The 25,412-nt window shown below is 41.4% G+C and overlaps 1 protein-coding gene across 1 annotated transcript in view; it reads right to left on the bottom strand.

Moving 5' to 3' along the window:
• Positions 1-24,219, bottom strand: part of RIMS2 (regulating synaptic membrane exocytosis 2) — a 374,923-nt gene extending 350,704 nt beyond the window's left edge. The window contains 1 exon segment of the mRNA XM_061611686.1: positions 24,053-24,219. Within this exon segment, the coding sequence (XP_061467670.1) occupies positions 24,053-24,219 (167 nt within the window).
• Between the last annotated feature and the right edge of the window lie 1,193 nt (positions 24,220-25,412).

Below are 25,412 nucleotides of genomic sequence, written 5' to 3'. Positions count from 1 at the left end.
TCAATAAGACAAACCATTTATTTATCATGCTTGGTCAGGACAATGGGCACATTATAATGCACAGTTACCATAGAACCTCTGAAATACTGAGGATTTAAGGACACAACTGATTGCACCCAATGATTGGTTTGTATACGACTCTATTAGTTTGTAGGCAACAGCCAACTTCACTGAATGTTTTCAGTGTCTTGAATAGGCACTAAGGCTATATACAAATACACTGGAAGATAAAGTTAATCATGTGGGAACTGAAATAAATGGTAATACAAGACACACAGAGATTACTGGACCACTAAAAGTAAACGCATATCTACTATATGGAGAAGGCTTAGTAGTAGAAAGAGCACAGAGCTTGCTAGCAGAAGGTCTCAGATTCAGTCCCCAGCATCCCTCCTTTTAAATGAGAACCAAGGCCAGCCTTACCATTAGGGAAAGTGAAGCAATCACCTCAGGCAGCAGATCCTCGGCATGGGAATCGGGAGTGGCAGTGAGATGTTGGAGGACAGACCTATGTAGGCCATGTGGTCTGCCCTGCACTGCCTAAGCTACCCTGCTGCCCTCAGTTTCTGTATGCGGAAGCACCATTTTGTCCTTTCCCTCAAGCAGCAAATTGTCTTTGGTCAGCCATGATGAGAACCCATTTACTTATCTAAGTCAGAATCTAGACACTAGACTTGTGGTCCAAGGCTGTTTCATCCTGGCTGTAGTATCAGAACCATTCACAACCATGTTCAAGCCCTTATAAACATGTTTGTGGATGGTTCTGATATTACAACCAGAATCCAAAGCTTTTTCTTTGAATAACTGACACCCCAACCTCCCAAGCATAAACTGCTTTTGAAAGCACTCTTTGAAAATACCACTAGGGTTCATAAATCAAAAATAATTCATTTACAATTCACTAATCACAAAGGATTCATAATTCTGTGGATCCTGGCCTACATAAGTAAATGAATTCTCATGTAGAAGGAGAGATGCTGGGGGTCTTCTGCAATCAAGCATGTGCTCTTATGAGGTTTTTTTAGAAGAGTTTCTTTAACATGTAATTCACATAGCAAGGGCAGCCTGTATAACAAATTGCTTGGCTGAAATGTTACACTCATTTTCATAAGGCTTATTTGTAGATTTCTTTTTCTTATCAACCTTGTACTTAATACAATATGTACTTAAATAAGATGCATACATAAGAAAAATGGGGAGAAAAAGTGCTTTACCATTTTCAAACAACAACAATCTGGAGTTTACAATGAAAGTCAGCAAACATAAGAAAACAAGCAAAAACTAATATATACTTTGCAATTTGCATATCCAGGTTTAACTAAGGCTGTCTGTTGCACTACCATTACACAATGATAGAAAAATTTCTTTCATGTTAAATTAGTTTCTAGTGAATCTGTAGGCAGAGACATAAAGTTTATATTACCCACATCAAATATTGGAAACATTTCTGACTTAAATGCTTCCTTTAACATTTTCCCAGTCCTGTACCACCTATGACTAAATTAGATATATTTAACTCTAAATGGGATTCTATTCTTGTCCTTCCCTCCCACAGAGATTGGCTCCTTTAGGGAAAGTCACTCACAGAGTATCAACATTAAAGAGGATTTGGAAGAATTATGCTGGAACAAAGATACCTCATGACACAGACACTGGTACTTATATCAATATTAGAGAGAGAGAGAGGGAGTACCTCCATATTATATAATTAAAAGGGCAGGCCATTGTTATTATTACTTAACATATTTCTATCCCGCCCTTCTGCCCCACAATGGGGCACTCAGGATGGCCCACAATGCAATCGTACACAGTAAATAAAAACACAATAAAATATTAAAATAGATAAAAATACCAAAAATAGTTAAAAATTCAAGAGGAATTATATTAAAAGGGGACTAAAGAGGTCAAAATTGAAAGGGGGGGGGAATGAAATATAAATTTAATAAAATAAATAAATAAATAAATAAATCAGTTTCAGGCTATACTTTCAGTTTCTCCCAAAGGCTCTCTGGAACAAAATGGTTTTCAAAAATCTCCAAAACACCATCAGGGAGAGAGCAGACCGGGCTTCTTGGGATAGTCTCTCAGCCATGGCTGAAAAGTCTAGAAGCCTCTCCTGTATACCTACCAGACTAACATATTTCATTCCTGGCATGAAGAGACCAGAGTCAGATGATCTTAAATCATGGGCAGGTACATATGGGTGTCAGCAGTCCCTCAGACACATTGGTCCGAGGCCGTTTAGGGCTTGAAAGGTCAAAACCAGCACTTTGAATTGGGCCCGGAAACAAATTGGGAGCCGGTGGGGTCGACTGCAATTTCTGAACCATTTTCAGCCCCATGTAGAGCACATTACAGTAATCAAGCCTCAATGTAACCAATGCATGTGTCACTGTGGCCAAGTCAACTGCTTCCAGGAACAGGCACAGCTGGTAGACCAGTGTGAGTTGGCCAAAACCACTCGGATCCAGAAGTACTCCCAAACTGATGACCTGCTCCTTCAAGAGGAATGTGACTCCATCCAGAACAGCTTGCAGCCCTATCACTGCCACAGTTTCCCCTTGAACAGCATCACTTCTGTCTTCTCTGGATTAAGTTTCAGTTTGTTAGCGCACATCCAGCCCTTCACAGCCTCCAGGCAGCCCTCCACAGCCTCCAGGTGCAGTTTCCCCTTGACCAGCAACACTTCTATCTTGTCTAGACTTAGTTTCAGTTTGTTTGTTAGCCCACATCCAGCCCTTCACAGCCTCCAGGCACCAATTTAGGATGAACACTCCAGATACACACACCAATACTTCTCACACATCTTGTGCTGCATGGGCTTTTGACACTTCCCCTAGTTTAAAAAATGGAGGTAGCTTCTAGAGAAAGTGAAGTTAAGAGCCCTGTTGCAAGTACAAAACACACCACACAGCAGGGCATTTTTAGCATACAAAGTGAGGGGGATTCCCCTTCCCAGTCCTCATGAAATCCCTCCCAGTGAACTCAAAATTCCCCCCAGTCAGTGCCCTTTTAATTCTGCTTGTCCATGGTTTATATTTAGGGAAAACAAAATGCAAATTTAGATGGTGTTCACGTTTTCCTCTAGACTATGTGATTCAGGATTTGCCATCCATTTTTAAGCAAAGCCTCCTGTTGCTAGATAAACCATATTGCTTAATATGATCTGTTACTTTAAGGAGGCTTTCAAGCTCTTGTGTGTGCACACTGAGGCAGGGATCTGTCCTCATTTGCCTATACCATGCCCCATTGACCAGCAAACTGCTATTCTGCTTAACAAAGGAAACCTAGGTGAGAACTACTGTTCATAACAATATAATAGAACTGGCTGAGTCAGGAGTTTCTCATAAGCAGGTGCTATTACAGGGGGGCAAGGAGGGCCATTTGGCCCAGGCCTCACATTCTTGGAGGGCCTCAAATTAATTTCTGTAACCCTGTTTTGGCATTTCTTCATTTTTTACTATACCAGGAGCCTCAAAAACTGGAAGTGACCCAGGCCTCTCTTGACCTCTGGGAGGGCCTGCATATAAGGCTGCCCTTCTCTGGGACTCTTTGCCTCTCCCATCCTGCCTTTTGAGTTAGGAGGATTGGGGAACAGTAAATGGAGGATCAAGGTTGTGGAGGGAAGAAAGCTTTGGTATGGGAAACTTTGTTGTTCTTCTGGACTCTCACTCTCCAGTTTGAGCTTTACAAGCCTGGATTCATTTAGGTTTCTCATCTCATAAAAATGGCTTTAGTCTGTTTTCTGCCCAGTAACTACCATTCAGCCCACTCCTGGAACGTTCTGTGCTTTCTGTTTCTGTTTCTCAGTCACATTTATAAAGACACAATCTGGGTAAAATGGTTGTTTTTCTGTGCTTATATGGTGGAGCTGGGCCCAGGCCCTCTCAGAGGTTGAGAGAGGCCCAGGCTACTCCCATTTTTGAAGCTCCCAGTATATTAAAAAATGTGGTATATTTTAAATGTTTACATTTAACAAATTAACATGTTTAACACAAAAAATACAATGCAATATTTAACAAGTGCTTTTCTAGCTTTTTCTTCTGTGCAAATTCATATCCAAAATCTAAATTTCAGGCCCCCTGTGAATGTGAGACCCAGGCCAAATGGCCCTCCTGCCCCCCCCCCCATGACAGGGCCTGGCTGGGCCAAGCAAGGCAGAGGAGATAATAAGACAGCAAATCAAGCACTACACCCCAGTCTGTAGGCACAGAGGAGTCCATCATTGCTCCTGTTCCAGAACTGAAGATTTGGAAGGCTAATCTATTAGTTCTAAACACCTACTTCCGCACATGAAATAATAAAACAAAGCTGCTACATTCTGTCTTTCCTGAAGCAAATCAGTTTCCATGACATCATGATGTAAGGTTTACACAGCATCAGGTCCACCTCATTGATATAGTGTTGTACAACATGTCTAGTTGCCAGAAAGTGTAGAAACATCTTGAGGAGACTGGAGATAGAAAAGGAAAAGCAGAAGCCCATGGTTTTCTGAAAACATGGGATGATAAGCAAATATGGCTAACAGAACTTATGGGAGATATCTTAGATGTATACCAGATTCTACAGAAAAATCTGCAACATGATGACCTTATCCTTCCTTGCATATCTACTTGAAGAGATTCAGCAATCAGAAAGCTACAGATAATGGAGGAACGACCTTTCCCTGGGAAACTTGACTCAAAATCCAAATGTAACATTGATAGTCATGTTAACAGCAGAAGATATACAACTAACAAATTTGTTACAATCAACAGTCAAAATGCATGTGCGATTTGTTTGGAAAGTGTGCAAGCAGCAGAAACAGCAGAAACGCCTTCATATTGAACAGGATACCATACTGTCTGCTATCAAAGATCTGCTATCAACACAGTCACTCATAGAGTTTGTGAAGACCAGATTGGTATTGTGTGCCAGAGACTTCCCAGGGAAAAATAGTGCATTTGCAGATGAAGCAGGTGAACAGTGGCCAGTTATTTTTGAAGTGCCTCATCTTCCATGTGGCAGTGATTTAAGGTGTTCAATGTCTGTGCATCTTTGCCAGTCTGTTGCCCATAACTTCTGGCATGGTGCAAAAACCTCTGGCAGCAATTCCAACTCTCTCATCACACTCAGTGCAAACTGAAAAAATTGAGTCCCTGCATAATCTTATAGTGGATGGCACATGAACAAGTATGACAACACAGTGAATGCATGGCTAAACATAGCTCTGAATGGGATTGGTACAGTCTATTATGATCCCCGGCCTGATGTTGTTCATTTTCTTTCAACTAGAGACAAGAGACAACATCAACCTGATCCAGAGATTTATGCTGAGTGGGATTTTGTAAAACAATTCTTTCGGAGGTTTGGACATTTTTAGTTAAATTTTAAATGTCACATTTCTTTAAATTGCAATCAGTTACTATTAAAATACTGTACATGTTTCATGACATTTCTTTATCTAAATAAATGTATTTCATTATTTAGAATGAAGATTAAAAATGCCCTTTCGCATGATTTTAAAGTGCCCTTTTGAGTTCATTTTCCCCCAGTGAAAATTCCTTTAAAAAAGCCCTGCCACATACCTTACAGGATCAAGACTGCCATCTTTTTTATCAGATATTAGAACCAAGGTCGCTGTAAGAGCAGGCTGGGGTGTCATTTCTTGGAAACTCACATATCCTGGGAATATAAATTTAACTTAAATACCCAAGCTTACTTTGGTCTGGGATATTACTGACTTGGAGACTTTGAGAGATGTTTGTCAAATGCAAATAAACTCCTGCTAAAATTTAGCTGTTTAACAGCTAAACAGTTACCCTCACTTATCTAAATGGTTCATCTGAAGTGAAGTGCTAACCAACTCTAACAGTCTAAACTTTTAATCTTGTAGAGAAAACTTGTGGGCAGAGGAGAGATCATGTTTACCTGCTATCATTGTATTAAGTGAATCTGGTTGAACCTCAATTATTATGCAACAGGAGTCCAGCCCTTCTGGCAATGACTGGACCAATGCTCCAAAGCCAAACTCCTCATCTCCTGCCATTCCTTTTGAAGATGCTTTTTGTTTATGGAAGCCTTGAGATATATTCCATTTTTGAGAACTGTGCCTATCATTTTAATATTGTGATGTGAATACTTTTTTTTCATAAACTGCTTAGAGGTTTGTTACAATCAAGCAGTATATCAATTTTGTTAAATAAAATAAACACTTCTTAGCAACTATTTAAGACCACGTGGTCAGCTTTCAACTAGGGATCGGGTTTGCTGCCTAGTTCCGATCCGTTTGTATTCTGATAGTCTGTCGTTCAATCCTGATCCGCCTTTTTTTGTTTCTGCTTGCTTTTGCACTTGCCAATTTGATCTGCTGTTTGTTTTGGCAGCGAAAAATATTACATAATTTTTCACATAAATGCTTATGTAAATCCATTTAAGTTAATGGATAATAGCAATTGTAATTATGAAGATAATTACGTAAAATTGGGGGCGGGGAATGAGAAATAAAAGCCGTGCCAATTACAGCTGCAACCTGCCACAAGAAATCAGTGCTGGTCTGAAAAGACAGTGGACTGTTGGATTCAGTCAAAATATGGTACCAATTCAAATTTAGCAGATATTCTCCCCCATTCATACTTACAACTGTTGCGCTGTGTGTAATTGTGTGCTTATTTTCGTTAAAGCAACACCACAGCAGCAGAGTAACAGCAGATGTTGAAATGCGAGTGTGCCAACGTGTGCGTGCGTTTACCTAAGAAAGCAGACTTTTACCCTGCATCAGGATCACTGAGACTTGAGACTTAGTAAAATAAGAAAAGCTACTTTATTTATAGAAATACATAGCAGATAGGAAAGCAAACCTAGTTCTAACTAACTAACTAAGTTGGAGGCATAACGCCCAGGTGTAGGGGTTAGCCTCATGGCTTGGAGAGAGAGAGAGACAAAGGGATGTCTCCTCTCTCCCACACAGTCGGAGGACAAAAGGAGTGGAAAGGGTGGAAGGAGGAGGGGCAGGTAAGCTTCCCTAAAGATGTAACAGTCTAGCGACAGAAGGAAGTCAGTCAGAGCATCACAGGTAAAGGTAAACAAGCCTATCCATTTGGAGGACCCTAGCTCTATCTCCCTCTGGAGTACAAACAAAAGAACAAAACAGGAGTTGCTCTTGCCCCACTTCCAACAACAGCTACCAGTCCTGCAAAGCCAAGGTTTAGCATTAGAAGTGGGGAAATGGTTACACATGTGCATACAGTCTGCTGCATTTCCATCCAAATTATCCTTCCCAAAACAGCTTTTGCTTCCCCCAGGCACCTGGTTGGCCACTGTGAGAACAGGATGCTGGACTAGATGGGCCACTGACCTGATCCAGCAGGCTCTTCTTATGTTCTTAGGGAGAAAGGGCCACTGGGTTTCTGTGAGGTGTATTTGTATGTCACATGTGAGGTGGTTTGCATGTCACGCCTTGGGGCACACATCAATTCCAAAAGCTAGAAAGATTTATTGTTGTCAAGACTGATAAAACAAATTCTTTCAGCTTTGTGAATGAGGAAAAAATTGATTATCTTCTGTCAGAAGAATCAAGCTTTGCTCGATTTCTATAAGCTCAACAGGCTGTCTACTCAGATGGAATTTGGATCATAAGCATAATGTCACACTTTCTTCAGAAGACTTTGGCTGGGTTAAAAGGGACAAGTAATTTGTGCCAATCTTTAAAACAAAAGCAAGCTCATCAAGTGTTCCTTTGATAGAAATGTTTCAGCTGTAGCAAACTACTATGCACTCCAGGTTGAATTTACAACTGTAAATGTAAGGAATCTGTACAATATTCATGTAAATGGTTACATATGATTGTTCAAAAACTCATTTTTTCCTATAATTAGCTGGGGAATAAAACAATATTGGGGTTTTTTATAATGATTGGCTTGGTTATCAATGTCATCCTTAAATATTATTGAAAATTCAGAAGGACCCAACCTGAATTTGATTCTAAGAGTTATACCAAAAAAAATAATAATAATGCTTCACCATAACATTAATGTAAAATAAAGTGTGCAGTTCTGTGCACACATACATGGAAGGAAGTCCCATTGATCTATGTGGGACTTCCTTCTTAGAAAATAGGCACAGGACTAGGCTACTTAACTGCAAGCCTACCGTCATATATACTCTCTCATATTGGGGAGGGGCTGTAGTTCACTGATAAAGGATTTGCTTTCAATGCAGAAGATCTCAGGTTCAATCCACTTCATCTCTAGGTAGGGCTGGAAAAAACTTTTACCTGAAACTCTGGAAAGTCACTGCCAGACATTCTCCCAGGCATTTTAAATGCATTTTAAATACATTTTAAATATATTTAATATATTTTTAAGTATTTTGATGTGTTAATTGCTTTAGTTGTTTTGATATTGTTTAGCGCATTTGTATTTTATATTGTACTTTTGTATGTTGTACACCGCCCAGGGAGCCATTGGTTATGGGCGGTTTATAAATGAAACTAAATAAATAAATAAATAAATGTAGAAAAAACTGAGCTAGATGGACCAATGGTCTCATGGTGCAAGGCAGCATCCTATGCAGGGTCAATACCAGGCATGATTGGGTCTTCGGCACCAGCCTGTCCTGGGCCCACAGCACCATAACCCAACACCGTAGCCCCCCGATACAGATGGCACAGGGCTAATAAACCTGCTCACATGCCCCACCTACCACTTGTATCATGAGAATGAGGTGTTCATGTAGCACACATGTCTGCCATTAACCAAGATGGTAGTGGGGGCAGTCAGGCTTGGGTGATGGCAGGCATCTTGGGTGATAAGAGAGGTAGGTGGGGCATGCATGTGGGCTTTTTAAGGCCTGTGCTATCTGTATTGTGGGGGTGCCTGGGAGATCCCTCTCCACGATCCGTGGCAGGGTTGGGTTGCAGGTCCTGATGCTGCTGCAGATCACAGAATGGGAGTGCCACCCTTCCACCCTAAGGAGGGGCCCTCCAGGGCCCCCTCTGGGCTGCAGGGGCCATCGGCCAGGGCCCATCCTGGCTGCCCTCTGGTGCCAGCCCTGATCCTATGTTCCTATAACAGGATATCAGCCCCAAGACAGGAGTTCGAAATCCTGTGTGTAAATGCATTAAACACAGAGCAAAGTGATGAAAGGAATTTAGTTAATAATAAGCTCATTTTTTAAAAACCCATCTCCAACCAAATTTTCACTTTGTCTTGGAATTAGTGTGTGTACAAAGTAAAAATTGGAACTACTGTGTTAAGTCCAATCTTAACCAAGATGCACTAGTTATGGTGAGTTTTTTTCTCCAAATGTCCATATTACTTCCTTTTTTACATATATGAAAACTAGGGTCGCCAGGTTCAGGGCCTGAGACTGGCAACCCTAATGAAAACATACATTTCAAACATATTTTGTATCCTCAAAAAATGCCAAACTGTTAAAAGATTACAATATAATGCCCAAATAACATAACTGTTGAAAACATTTCATACATATTTATATGCCTAAATCATAGGAGGCCAACTGGTAGCATGGTGGAATGGTTTTGGTTAACCCCTGAGAATTCACACAGTGGGTCAGCATTTGCATCCCCTGGGCTAAGACAAGCAGGGATATCCCACAGTCTTAAATTCCCCTCTTTGAATACTAAACCTGCCTCCTATAATACAGGCGAGGCAAGCTTACAGCTACCTCCACTCTTCATATGAGCCAAGTTAGCAAAAAGCAGGCCAAATTAAATGCTGTCTAGTGGATGAAGATGGGAGAATGCTACTGAATGCTGTATGCTTTCATCACTGTGGATCACTCAGCAGCCAGCTATTCTGATAGTGATTTCATTTTGGAGTGGTAGGGAAATGAGAAATGGACTCAAGTTATTATCCAATATAACTACTGTGGAATGTTATATAGCCAACTATTTAGCCTGAAATAAACCTGAGCAGTAAACTTAAACTCTAAATTACCTGACTTTCTCTCTCTATCACCATTTCTTCCTCCTGCAGCAACAACTACTTGCCCAAATCCAAGTAAACCCCACCTAAGTCCTACACCCTTAAAAGGCAAGTATTATTTATTTATTTATATCTTGCACTTTCTCCCAGTAGGAGCCCAGGGCGGCAAACAAAAGCACTAAAAACACTTTAAAACATCATAAAAACAGACTTTAAAATATATTAAAACACAACAACCATTAAAAACATATTAAAACAAAACATCTTTAAAAACTTTTTCTTAAAAAAGCTTTAAAAACATTTTAAAGAAGAAGGTTTAAAAATATATTTAAAAGCAATTCCAACACAGATGAAGACTGGGATAAGGTCTCTACTTAAAAGGCTTGTTGAAAGAGGAAGGTCTTCAGTAGGTGCCATAACAGAGATGGCACCTGTCTAATATTTAAGGGGAGGGAATTCCAAAGGGTTGGTGCCACTACACTAAAGGTCCATTTCCTATGTTGTGCAGAACAGACCTCCTGATAAGATGCTATCTGCAGGAGGCCCTCACCTTCAGAGCACAGTGATCGACTGCGTATATAAAGGATAAGATGGTCTTTCAGGTATCCTGGTCCCAAGCTGTATAGGGCTTTCTACATCAAAACTACAATCTTGAACTTAGCCCAGTAGCTAATAGGTAGCCAGTGCAATTCTTTCCGTAGTGGAGTGACATGTTGGTAATAACCTGCTCCAGTGAGCAGTCTTGCTGCTGCATTTTGCACCAGCTGCAGCTCCCAGACCAACCTCAAGGGTAGCTCCACATAGAGCACATTACAGTAATCTAGCCTCGAGGTTACCAGTGCGTGGACAACAGTGATCAGGCTATCCCTGTCTAGAAATGCCATAGGTATCTTGCCATCCAAAGCTAGTGAAAGGCACTCCTAGCCACTGAGGTCGCTTGGACCTCTAGAGACAAAGATGGATCCAGGAGCACCCCCAAATTACAAACCTGCTCTTTCAGAGGGAGTATGACCCCATCCAAAGCAAGCAACTGACCAATTATCCAAACTTGGGAACCACCAACCCACAGCATCTCCGTCTTGCTAGGATTGAGAGTCAGTTTATTGGCCCTCAACCAGCCCACCACAGAGTCCAGGCACTGGTCCAGGGCTTGCACAGCCTCTCCTGATTCAAATGTTACAGAGAAATAGAGCTGAGTATAATCAGCATACTGCTAACACCTTGCCCCAAATCTTCTGATGACTGCACCCAAGGTCTTCATATAGATTTTAAACAGCATAGGGGACAAGATGGTACCCTGTGGCACCCCACAGCACAACTGCCAGGGGGCCAAAAGACAATCACCCAATGCTATTCTCGAACAACCCTGGAGATAGGATCAGAACTACTATAAAACAGAACCTCCAATACCCATCTCACCAAGTTGGCCCAGAAGGATACCATGGTCAATGGTATCAAAGCCACCAAGAGACCAAGTAAGAATAACAGGGTCGCACTCCTCATTTTTCTCCCAATAAAGGTCATCCATCAGGGCAACTAAGGCCGATTTAGTCCCTTAACCAGGCCTGAACCCAGACTGGAATGGGTCAAGATGAACTCTTTCATCTAAGAGTACTTGGATGAGTATCTAACTGGCTCCTTTGCCACATTGGGGATAAAAAGATATGATCCCAGAGGCTGAATCACCCATTATTTGAATTTATAAACCAGCTGCTTGTCTCAAACAAGCAGTCAGCACTAATGGCACATTGTCCAAATACACTAGTCACACCTACTTTTAAAAAGTTATTTAAAGTAGCTAATAAACCGTAATGTATCCAAAATTAAAAGAATTTTAATTTTTAAAATTCTGTAATCTTTCACAATTGTTACTACTACTTTGGGACTGAGCATACCAGTATTGAACAAAAGCTTTTTTCCAGATTTTAAGTGCAAAGTTGTTGTTTTTAAAGTAACATTTGGGTTGGCTATCACTTATTATTGCAACAGTAGATTATTCAGACAGAAGTGAATCACAATTGCAATGATTAGCCAATTTTATGGAAGCAACCTAAATGAAAAGCCTTTTTCCAAATTGTCTTGGAGTTTGATATAGTAAAAAAATGCATCCTTCTTCCACCAAACAAGGCTACAGAAGTCCATTTCTGAGAATCTTACTGTCTAAAGTGTACATCTGAGTTGAATATTATATTTCTAGTTTACTTCAGGCTACCAAAAATATTTTTTGTAATAGATTGCAATCTCACATCTCCAAGGGCTGGGTTTACAGTATGGATAACAGAAGTGGTCAATGCCTCATTAAGGGATGTGGAAGTTCTGGTGGTCCTGAAGGAGGCAGCAGTGAAACCACCACTGAAGAAGAAGGTTCAAGATCATCTAGCTTTGGAGAATTATCACCCAGTTTCAAATTCACCACTTCTGAGCAAGGTCTGGGAACAAATGGTGGTGTGTCAACTCCAGTCAGTCTTGGACAACATTAATTATTTAGATACATTCTAGTCTGGCTTCTGGCCTAGATTCAAGACAGAAACTGTCTTGATCATCCTGCCAGGTTATGGGGTGGATTTCAATATAATTGACCATGACATCCTTCTGGACTATCTCTCCAGGATGGAACTTAGAGGCATGATATTACAGTGGTTCCAATCCTTCCTGGGGTGACAGACCTAGAAGGTGATGCTAGGGAACTTTTGTTTTACCCCCCTGACCACTGACATTCGGAGAGCCTCAGGGTTCTTCTGTCTTACCCCCTTGCTTTTCAACATCTATATGAAACCACTGGAAGAATTCATCCAACCGTTTGGGCTGAGGTTTCATCAGTATATGGATTACATGCGACTCTACCTCTTTTTTCCACCATCTAATTCTAGGGAGAGAGATGAAACCATTAACTTGTGTCTGGGGGCAGTATTGGGATGGATAAGCTTCAGCCAGATAAGACAGAAGTACTGGGGTTTAGGAAATCTACTAGTATAGATGAATGGGGTTACACTTCCCCTGAACAACCAGCTACACAGTCAAACTGCTGCTGAACTTGGCACTGTCTAGGGAGACCCATGTAACATCATTTGCCAGTAGTGCTTTTTATCATCTTGGGCTGCTTTGGACTGCAGCTGATAATCTAAAAAAAGCTAAGCTACCCACAGTGTGCCCCATATAGATCTGCACTATGATTTAGAAACTGCTATTTGTACCGAATGCAGCTGCTGGAACACTTGTGGGAGCTGAGTGCTCAGATCCTACTACACTTACTTTGTATCAGTTACACTGGCTGCCTTTTTGTTTTCAGCCCCAATTCAGGATGCTGATTTTGGCCTTCAAAGCCCTAAGTGGTTTGGGCCCATGTTTTCTGAAGAATTGCCTACACCTATAAGAGCCTGTCCAAGTATTAATTCTGCATCTGAGCCTGCTCTCTGGCCCCCACCAGCAAGACCTATTTAGCTGGTGGGTACAAGGAACAGGGATTTCTCAGTGGTGGCCCCACACTTCCTCCCCAGAGAACTACATGTGGCTGCATTACTGCTGGTCTTTCAAAGAACTCTGAAGACACATCTATTCAAATCTGTATTTGGTTGAATTGTGCTGTACTTCAAAAACATCTTCAGGTACTACTGGTGTATGTGCATGTGCATGTAAGTTGCACTTGTATTTTCATGTGTTCTGGAGTTTCATAAGCTGTCTTATGAGGGCAATGTGCTCTGAAAGATGGGCTTAAAATCTTTTAAAATATATAAACAAATAATAACTGAAGCTGCTTCATCCAGTCTAAATGAATGCATGCAGAGCAGCTGCAGCATCTATCTGGTGCCCTTTCAAAAGAATTAAAATCTCACCAAACAGCTGCTTGGCAGAGAAGAGGGCCAGAATCTAGCCCTTGCTCCCCTCCCAAACAGCTGATCAGTGGAAAGTAAATCTTTTGTAATGCCAATGTGCACAGCCCCAGTTGTTGAATTGGAAATCACACAAAAAAGGCCTGTTGGCACATGCAGTTTCCCCATCTATCTCAGGATCAAAGCTCAGAACCCTGCTTCTACAGGCATAGTGCCCCTAAACGGATTGTGATGCCTGTGTCCTACATCACAAGAATAACAGACTGGTCTCACAGTCAACAATATCCCCAATAAATCCTGGATATGTTTACTCTGTCACTCTGCTCTGGCAAGTGAGAAGCGTGCCTCAGCAAAATAATTTCCAAGACTGAAACATGCATTTCAGCAATATTGGGCTCAGAACCAAAATTCAGCCAGTCTCGGGAGAAACCCAAGGCATCATTAAAAAATCATATCAGTATAATCACATTCTCCACATCTCCATTTGGGACAATTAGCTGAATTTCACCAATGCCAGTTTCAGTAAGATTCTTGGTGTTAGAGAAATTCCTTCATGATAAGAAATTTGTGGGGTAAAAGATATGGGTAAGTAAACATAGCCTGAAACTTAGGCAGCTGCCTTACACCAGGTCCATCTAACTTAGTATTCTCTACTCTGACAAGTAGTGGCTCTCCAGGGTCTCAAACAGAATTATTTCCCATCACATATTTTTATCCTTTTGAGTAAAGCCTTTGAGGAACTTAGAACAATTGGTTTGGTAAACAAAAATGTGGGAAATGGAGACACATGTGTGCAATGATAAACAGAGAAAAGGGAAGAGTTAATCATCATTCCATTTTCTCAAACTGAGTTTAAGTTCATTTACACTCTGCAACATCGACTATCAAAGAGATGATTGGTAAAAAGGTTCAAGGGAATAAGCTCTGGAGACAATCACAATCCCCTAAAGGACCAGTATGCAGCTTAAAGTTGCTTCTGGACAAAGCTTTTATCCTAGATACACAAGTTGTGGCTGTAGCCTGCGGCATCTTTTATCAGTTAAAACCATCTAAGCTAGCAGCACCATTTCCTTGATAACAGGAACTTATCCTGCATGCTCTGATAACCTCTTGGCCTGATTAATGCATTAAAGTGGGGTTGCCCCTAAGGACAGTCCAAAAATATCAGCTCATGTAGATTTCTATTGCTTACCTCCTGACTGTGGCAGATTATAAACACCAAATCACATTGATGCTTTTTCATATCCAATGGCTGCCTATGTATTTCTGATCCCAATTTGCTGGATGTTACCAGTAAAGCCTTGAATGGCTTGGACAATAGAACAATTTTCTCCCATATGAATCTCCTTAGAGAAGCTTTGCTCTGGTTCTCTTATCTTCAAGGAATTAGATCTGAGGATGCTCTGAAGCTATAATTGTGGAATATTCTTAGGGAGGTCTAATAGACTGTCTCATAGGTGAGTGTTTGACAGTGAAAACTTTCCTGTTCTCTTGGAAACTTTAAAATGCCCGAGATGGCTGGAAATGGGGAACTGGAATTTCACCATTGCTACTGGCTTTCTATATGTACTTATTTGCATATTTTGGTCTTGAACATAATGTTTTTAATTTTAAAATGTTTTGAGCTTCATAAATGTTTACATTTCCATCTTTATTATTCCATAGAAAGACAACTAATATATTTTAATAAAAAATAAATAAAGAGTTGTGAAGAGCTGAACAAGAGCCACATGCTACACAGGGCATGAGCAAGGAATGAATCAGGGATGAAAGCGTAATAAGTGAATTCATTTTTCTGAACCAGCTACATTTTCTCAGTAAGTATAAGGATCAATAAAGTGTTAGATTAATCACAAGTTATCAGATCCTACACTGTAATGTGTGAAGAATCCCATCTTCCTTCAATTTAATGCCCCCTTCTCTCATCCTCATTACATACAATGACGTCCTGCCCTTTCTCTTCATCTTAATATTGTCTAGCTTTCTTAGACTGCATGTTCTTTGGGCAGAAACTGTGGCATGTCTGTATCCTATGTATTTCTTAACACAGTGATAGTGCTAGATGAGCATATGAAGATCCCTTATGCTATAAAAACATTGGTCCATCTACCTCAGTACAGTTTACTCTGACAGGCAGCAGCTCTCTAAGGTCCCCAAATGGAGGCCTTTCCTGGTCCTAGTACTAGAGATCCTTTAAATGGAGATTCTGAGAATTAGGAAACAGGCACAAATTCCCTTTCTCACGTGCATTCACAAGCACTTCCATTCATAGGTTTGTGTGCCTATGTATTTAAAAACAACAGCTATACTTTTTCTGTTAGTGCACCCAAAAATATTATTTGCCTTTTTTGTAGCAATAACCTATTATTCTAAAATTTACATTCCTATTTGGATTTTTTCCCTTCTGTATAACAATGAGTACAAAGTATATTTATTGTTTCCCATACTTTTCTCAAAATCCAAAACAATAACATCAATATATCTACACAAAAGAATGATAATATGAAAAACTCACAATAACTCAACAACAATATATGTCAAAACAGGACTAAGGCACTTTGCAGAGCAAAAGATGACGTGATAGAAGTGTAGAAAATTCTGAATGGCATGGAGAAAGTGGAAATGGACTGCCTTCAAGTCGATTCCAACTTATGGCTACCCTATGGATTGGGTTTTCATGGTAAGGGGTATTCAGAGGGGGTTTACCATTGCCTTCCTCTGAGGCTGAGAGGCAGTGACTGGCCCATGGTCACCCAGTAAGCTTCATGGCTTTGTGGAGATTCGAACCCTGGTCTCCCAGGTCATAGTCCAACACCTTAACTACTACACTACACTGGCTGTCAGAGAAAGCGGATAGAGAAAAAGTTTTCTCTCTCATAACACTAACCTGAATCCAATGAAGCTGAATGTTGGAAGATTCAGGACAGACAAAAGAAAGTACCTCTTCACACAGTGCGTAGTTAAACTGTGTAATTTGCTCCCACAAGAGGCAGTGATGGCCACCAACTTGGATGGCTTTAAAAGAGGATTAGACATATTCATGGAGGATAAGGCTATCGGTGGTTGCTAATCATGATAGCTACGCTCTGCCTCCATGGGCTTCTGAATACCAGTTGCTTGAAACTGCAGGAGGGGGAGAGTGCTCTTATGCTCAGGTCTTGCTTGCAGGCTTCCCATACGCATCTGGTTGGCCACTGTGAGAATAGCATGTCGGACTAGATGGGCCACTGGCCTGATCCAGCAGGATCTACCTGCGTTCTTCTGTTCTTCAAATTCCCTAGAAAGGCCATCAAAGTTAAATGCCTGGCAATGTTTTCTGAAGCTCAGCAAAGAGGTGCACTTACAATTACAGCAGAAAGTGCATTCCGAAACATAAGAGTCACTGCCAAAAATGTCCTGTGCCAGCCCACAACTATTCTCATTTCCCTTCCTGTTGGAATACTAAAGAAAGCATAACCTGAACCCTTAACAATATTTAAGCTATAATGGTCTTGGAAGGTAAAGGCCTTTATAGAACAAGGCCAGCACTTGAACTGGACCTAGAAGTCAGTATAGTTGCCACATAATAGGTCGCAACTTTATTTATTTATTTATTTGTAGTATTTCTATCCCACTCATTACCCAAAGGTCTGAACCAACCTGTTCTCTCAAGGAGGCAAGCAGCAACATTTACATCAGCTGAAATTTCCTAACTTATCTCCGGGCACATTACAATAGTTGTTCCTTGATGTTACAAGAGACTTTTCAAGTGTTGTGCCCAGATTATGGAACTCTTCCCCTTCCCCTGGAAGCCCAATTGACTCCTTCTGTGATGATTTTTCAGCTAACAGTCATGTCCCAAATTAAGTTTCTATCCCTCCTGTTATAAGTTTGTTCTTTGTTCACTAGTTTTAGCTCTCCATTTCTATCCTATGTTATTTTGATATGCATTCTTGTAACTTTTTTAATAATTGTAAGCCACCTTGAGGGCTGATTTGACCAAAAGGCTGGGTATAAATTCTTATATTAAATTTTAAAAAATGATGGTGGTGAGACTGAAAGGCATGGTATACTTTCTTGAATTATATAAATAAAATTATGATGGTGAGATCTTTAACCTTCATGGACTTTATATATCAATTGCACCTCCTCTCAGAAAAGAAAGGTGAAAGAGGGACAGACTTAATTTCATGTAGGACTTTTATATGCAATTCAGCCGGTATACTTTACAGGAAATTAAAATACTGCCATCATAAACATTCTTCCAAGCCTCTGTTTCTTCCACAGGATTTAAAAAGCGACAACTAGAGGAAAATATGATACAATCTATCAAACCTTTGCTAGTTTGGAAAAGGTGATTAAAACAATTATTTTACTGTTTTTCATTTGGGGATACCTAATTAAAAATTGGAAGGACCATAAAACATCAGCTCCTAAAGATCTGCACTGGCTGCTTATATCTTATTGAGCCCAATTCAACATTTTGGTTCTGACATATAAAGCTCTGACTGACTCAAAATCTTGTTATCTGCAGGAGCAGTGCATTGTGCTGCCTGATCTTTGAAATTGGCTGGGTAAGCCTGTCAGTACCATCACTGAATGAGGTTAAAGGCCAGAGGACCTTCTTGGCAATGGCACTCAGGTTGTGAAACACTCTCTCCCTCAGAGACTGGGCAGGCACTAATTTTAGTTAACTTTTGATGCCAACTGAAGACCTTTCTGTACTCCAAGGCTTCTAAATACAGTAGGGCCCCACTTTGCAGCGCTTGTTCCACTTTTACGGTGTTTTTTGGCCACCGGGCACCATTTTGGTCAATGTTAGTCAATGGGTTCCACTTTACAGTGAATTGCTGGTTCCTCAGGGACTACCAGTATGTTAGTTATGCTAATATGACACCCTGGGAGGAAGGGCAGGATATAAATTTAAGAAAGAAAGAAAGAAAGAAAGAAAGAAAAAGAAAGAAAGAAAGAAAGTGGTATGTAAATGCCTTAAATAAATAAATAAATATACATACATCATTCTTATTTGGGGTCCTCCTAACTGGAAGACACCGCCCTGCTACCATCCTCTAAAATGAGTCCCCTACAGTACCTCTGTCTCCTCAGCCTCACAGGAAACAAAATAAGGTGGAGGCTCCTTTAACCAACCAGCCAACTCTTCCAGAGAAGTAGAGCAAACCATACTCCAGGTCTTGTCAGCCTATGTAAGGCTTCAATTGGCTTGTTTCCACTACAGACAACGTAGTGCTGCAGCTGCTTTAGAATGTGTCACCCAGCAGGGCCCCTTTGAAACTCCAAGGTCCTATTCTTGTCTACTCTCTGCTTTGAGTCCGTCACCAGACACTGTCTGCTTCCCCTGCAAGTCTGGAACTCCCACAGAACCGGACATAAATAAAATACAGCTGGACCACTAAGTGTTTAGTGTCATGGGAAGAAATTGACTTGAAGGGGGGGGTGGCATGTGAACCAACATTATCATACAAATGAGAATTGTCACACAAATTTTTATTTTTTAATTGGCAATGACTTTCACAATAGGCACAAGAGCCCTGCTGGAGTCCGTTTCTCTACTATGATATGAAAATTGAACTAAGGTTCATGGGGATGCCCCACCTCCTCTGGAAGTTTTAAGAGAGATTGCCTCCCTGCCCCTAGGGCAGGGCCTTCTCCACACTAGACAGGCTCCTTTATTCAGGGGGATAATCCTAGAATCTCTTTTAAGACTATAAGTTAGTCCACAGAATAAAGTGTAGCAAGTGAACTAAGCAAAAATGATTAGTAACTAATGAAGTTAATACATAAGGGGCAAGATCCAACATAACATTACCACAGGAAGTTTGAGAGTTGATGTTGCACAAGTGATTACACAAGCAATAGTACAAGAAGTAACACACAAAGCTTAAATATCACCAAATATAATAACAACAGTTTCACTAAAGGTTGCGCAACATCGTTTGCTTTTTAAGATTTTTTTAAGTTGTTTTTTAAAGAAGTTTTAAAGTGCTTTTAGTGTTGTTGTTTGCAGCCCTGGGCTCCTTCTGGGAAGAAGGGCAGGATATACATTTAATAAATAAAAAAATATTTCACAAGTGCAAGGCAGTCACGGTATTTGGCTGTTGCACTGTGCTAAAAGCAGGGCTCCTGCTAGTGGAATGGCTGTTGTGCATGCAAGCTGCCACAACTGGGTATCATCCAAGGTTAACAGCAATATCACCTCCGATTTTCAATATATAGGATATTTTTAAGAAAGACAACAACCCCCCAACAGCAGCAGAATTCTGGATCACCACAATAAAACTCATGGTGGTACCTCCACAGGAACGCTGCATGGTTTCATCCAGTGTCTTCATACGACACAATCTGCCAAAAGCAGGTGCCTCTGCAAAATGACCATTTTACATGTCATCTACTTCCAGCAAACACAGCAGGAGTGGATGCTGACCTTATCAGTATGAACTCCTGCTGATTCCAACTCTGCACCACTTCTCTTTATTTCTTCAAAAGAAGCATAGCAAGTGAAAGGGGCTATGATGGATTTAAGGATATACAAACACACATATATAAGTCTATGTATAATTTCATCTGGGAAGACCAAAAGAGGAAAATTATAATTGATGTGACAGAGGCTAGTGACACCACTGAATGCTCTTCTAGGAAGCACTCCAGTACTATAGTGACAGACTCATTAGACAATCTGAATAAAATAGAAATGGCATGGAAGAAAAAACATCAGAGGGGAGCTAATATACAGCTGGCTTCCATTCATCAATGTTTATATAAAACACTGTATATTTTATCCCTTGCAACAACTAGCAAATAAATTTTGTTAAAATTTCTACAAGTTTCAGCTCCACTTCCAAAACAAGGAATTCTATGTGGGGGAAAAATATTTAATTTCAGTGAATGTTTTGCGAATGAGGAAAATAACTAAGAAAGCAACACGGACTAGCACTTCCATATTTCTATATGATGCAGAAAATACACTTGGAAGCTACTTCCCTTTAAGGAATTGATTAGACTAGGAGCCACAAAACTTAGATTTCCAATTATTAAGAAAAAGAAAACTCAATTTGCATTCAGTCACATGGATCTTCTTCAATCCCCAATATACTGTATTATCATTAGTAACTTTGGGAACAACATAAAGAGTTTTTAAAATACCCATTCTCTAACAATGAATTCAACCACAGGGGAGAGGGAATTGAAATTATTTTGAGAAAAAGAAAGGCTCTTTTTTAAAAGCTATATAGTTAAGAACTGTATATCACTGTACTAGCAAATCAGAGGTCACAATTGCCAAAATGATCATCATATATGAATAAGGCTATTAAATGTGGCATTGTACCAGTATCATATGCATGCCCAGAATGTTGCACCAACACAGCAACATGTGTGAGCACTGCCAGAAATTTGCTACTTTCACCATAGGCAATATAGTGGCATAAATGTAAAACTGTTACTCTGCAAAGAAATGGGTAATAGCATAACAGAGAGTGGGACTAGGTAAAATTCAACTAATGCACAGTTAGGATGGAATCGCCACTAACACACAGCAAAGCATGATGGACTCCTCACTTGCCTCACACTAGTTGCTCCAGCTACATCAGCACATGCTATTCTGTGTGCTGTTTCATCTATCCATACCATCAGGATCCAGACAGCAGTCTCTTGTTAAGATATCATGAGAAAACATGGATTGACAAGCTGTCTGCCTGATCCCTCACCAATTTAAAAATGCTAATGAACCACAATTCAGCCATGCATACTACATTATACTCATATTATGAGGGAGAAGGTCTTCCTTATTTCTCACATCCAATTGTCTTGGAGAAGTATCAGTGTGAAAGACATGTGAATACATATGATAAAAGTTGTCTAAACTCTGCTAGCAAAATATCATACTACTATACTTACAACTATGCATTTCTTCTCTTACAAATCTGTAATGGTTGAGAGAACACATCACAGCAAGACTTATTAGCTTATAATTACAAATACTTTAGGTCCATTATATACACTTCTGTTTCTCTTTCACAAACTATTTGTGAACAACTCTGCATTAATTTATTAATTATGATGGATCTTTCAGCTATAAAGGAATCTTACTTCTAAAAACAGAGAAATATGTTTGTGCCTATAAATCAAACTTGCAGTTAAAAACAAGCAATATACTTCGAACTTTGGGCACTATTAAACTAAATAAAAGTGTTAGTGCAAGAATTAGCAGTACTGCAATGGAATTTCCCACCCTCTCATCCCCCTGTGCATGGCCCATACCATCCCCAGATCTGCTCTGGAGGATTGAGGGAAACCCCAGAACAGACGGAATGTTCATCTTAGCACTAAGTTGAATACAACCGTTTAAGTGCAATATAAAAAATAAATAATAAATTTATTAGTCATAGACCAGCAAAAGTGCAATATAAAAAATCAAAATTATGTTTCAGTCACAGAGATTATGTATTTAAATAGAACTAGTTACTAGAAACATACTAAATACAGTTTAAAATGTTAATGCTACAGTTCAATTATCTGTTTTAACTGTTTTTAATATTGTTGTAAGCCACCCTAAGACCTCATTGTGAAGTGTGTGTCTCATTAATAACAATAATGTCAACACTTGTTTGCATATTAGATTTATGGATACATTATTTTTAAATGCATATTTTAAGATGTAGCTGTCAAATGGCATATAAATATCTGTTAATGGTATAAATTACTTTAAATTATTAGTTAGAATTGGAATGGCAAAAGGAAATTTTACTTTTGACAATATAAATTATGCTATCTTCAAAACGCAAACATATTCATTATTATTATTAAGAGTGAATGCTTTAACCACTTATTTCTTTTTACATGAAGATAAAAATTACCAGAAAAGAATAATTTATCCACTCATGTTGCTAATGATATACTGATTCCAACACAAGCCATTAACTAAGTCCAGAAGCCAAGAAGATTTCAGCTGCAGATTTTGAATCAGCAGTTCAACAAGACAATGGGTTAACATCACTATGATTGCCTAGTAATTTGGCTGGGTATTTTTAGCAGTATTTAAACTCAGAAGCATTTATTCCAACTGTGACAAAATGTTACACTGTGTCTGTTTCTCAAAATTAAAACACAGTAGTATGCACTACAGCAACTTCATAAAGCAGTGAATAATAATTTAGAGGTCAGCATGGTCATTATATAAGGGGAAAAGGCCATTTTCTGTGGTTACATGATGTCTGAGACACATAGAAAAGTCAAAGAGTATCATGTCTACACACTTGATATTAACAGGCACAGAGGAGATATACAAAGACATACTAAACATATTGCAAGATTAGGAAGAAGCTTGCATTTCAGCTGCTCAGGAAATCTCACCATCCACAACGCATGTATGTATGAAACAAAAATTCACAGAAAACATGGATCTTCTTGACATCACTGCCAAAAGGACCAGAGCTGAACCAATTTACAAGAGCAAGGGAGAAAACACAGCCGTGGAAGAAAAGGGACCACAAACAATTTCCCTAACCCTGCTTGGACAGCTATGTGGTGCTGAAGTTACACAGCAACTCGGCAGCTCTTTCTTTGTGGCGGCTTTTGCCGCCTGCGAGGCCTGCGCCCTCGTGCTGCTGCTCGCCAGTGGCTAGAGGGGCCCACAGGTGAAGGGACAAGGGCTGCTTGCCAGCACGCCAACCGGGCAGCAAGGAGCTGGTGAATCTGGAGTGAGAGGGCAACACGTTGTCGGAGGAAGATGGCGGCTCTTGCAAACCCACCCCGACAGCAGAGAGCCGAGGCCTCGGCGGTACATCTCCGCTCTGTCCGGGGTCTCCTGTAAGAGGCAGGCAAGACAGGAGACGAAGGAAGGCAGAAACGTTGGTGGCAGCTGAGAAGAAAGGCCCGCTGGAGCCGCCACCAGACGCTAGTGGGAGCTTAGCTCCTTTTCCCAGCCATGCCGCCACCTTCTCCTCAGACCATCAGCTTCCTACACACCGGGTTACAACAGCACCTGTGCGGCCATATTGGGTGCCTGGTCCCAGTCCATGCCTGCTTGAACGGCGAATAGGAGCTTGAAAACCGGGGAGGGAACTACTTGCTCTTTTCCATCTCCTGCAGGGATGGACGAGGCAAGAGGCTGAAGCAATCAGGAGCCAATACATTGACAAGCAGCCTACTTTGTTTCCCTGACATTTCTCCGAAGTCTATCACCCCACCGAATGCACACCACTCAGCCCCTACATAACCCAAGCAATGCCCTAGGGAGGGAGGGGGAAGCGAATGGGCCGCGAAACCGGGGGAAGAGAGAGAGAGGAAAGTAGTCCTTACTTGAGCACGGTCTGCTCCTTCTCTTCTTCCTTCTTCTGGCGATCCATGACAGCCTGGATGATCTTTCTCTCTTCCTCCGTGAGGTGGCTGAGGTCGGGCATCTCGGACTGAAGTGGAGGAGGTTGAGGAGGAGCGGGGCCGCCCCGGGGCCCAACAGGAGCCGACATATTTGGTAGATGGAGCTTCAGCAACACTCTATACTGGAAAACACTGGGCTAACTCAGGCGGTGGGAGCAGCACAAGCAGCAGCCGCCGCCACCGGCGCTGGATGAAATACATACAAATCAATATACTTTTTAATCAATCGGCAGCCTAATTCATGCCCTGCTTGGGAAGGGGGGGGAATCAGCGTCCGTGGGGGAGAGGTGCTTTAGGTGAGGTGAGAGGGGAGTAACAATAAATGATTCCTTTCCCTTCCCCCCCCTTCTTCCACGCATACAAACCCTCTCACCTGCCCAGTGGTGAGAAAAGAGGGGAAAGAGTCAGACAGTAACAATGGTTTCTGAGGAGAAATGGGAAGGGGAATTATCTTCCCACTGAAAACTGAAGGGGGAACCCGCACTAAATGGGTGACAAACTGGGGGCGGGAGGTCACCACAACACAGATGAACCTTAAGGGGAAGAGAGCCGGGGATGGTGAGGGGTAATGGTGTTGGCTGGATTCTGGGGTGAGGTGAACAGAAGAGTATGGGGTTCTCACACCAACTGAAGGCGCCCTCTGCTTGTAGCCGAAGAGTAGGCCGCCTGGCACAAGCGCCGGGGCGAAGGGAGCGCTCCTGACACGGAAGGGCCGGGATGTCGGGCAACGGGCTGAAAGGGCGAAGCGTCCGGGCGACGCGTGCTATAACAGTAATGGTGATGCTGGTGGTGAGAGAGAAGCTCCGTTGGCACCCTGAAGCACAGAGCAGGAGAAAAACCCTTTCGGCGAGGGCGAGTCCCGGGCGCCAGCAGCTCCAGCCGGCTCATAATTCCAACCCGCTGTCCATGGAGGGGGCCGTGGGGCAAAACAGCTCCCGCCAGCGGCTTCTTCCTCCTCCTCCTCCACCGCCGCCGTCACCAGCAGCAGCAGCAGCGGCTGCTGCTTCTGCCACCCAAGCTTCAACAAGGCCTCGCCGCCGCCGCCTCTCCTGGCCGCTTCGCTCGGCTGCTCTTCTCTCAGCTCCGCTGCTGGCTACGAGCCTCCTAACCCATCGCATCGCGGAATTAAGAGGAGGGAAAGGGGGGTGACACAAGCGGGAATCGGGGGAAGGGACTCCTCATTTTCCTCCCCGTCGCTCCCCCCGCTTTCTCCTCCGCGCGCTCCCTCTTTTCTTTTTTCCCCTCCCCCTCCCAACCCGACAGCGACGTTTCTGCCTTGTCG

The sequence above is a fragment of the Rhineura floridana genome, chromosome 1, assembly GCF_030035675.1.
Source record: "Rhineura floridana isolate rRhiFlo1 chromosome 1, rRhiFlo1.hap2, whole genome shotgun sequence".
NCBI lineage: Eukaryota > Metazoa > Chordata > Lepidosauria > Squamata > Rhineuridae > Rhineura > Rhineura floridana.
The sequence above is the reverse complement of the archived record's forward strand: the minus strand, read 5'-3'. Positions and strand labels throughout refer to the sequence as shown.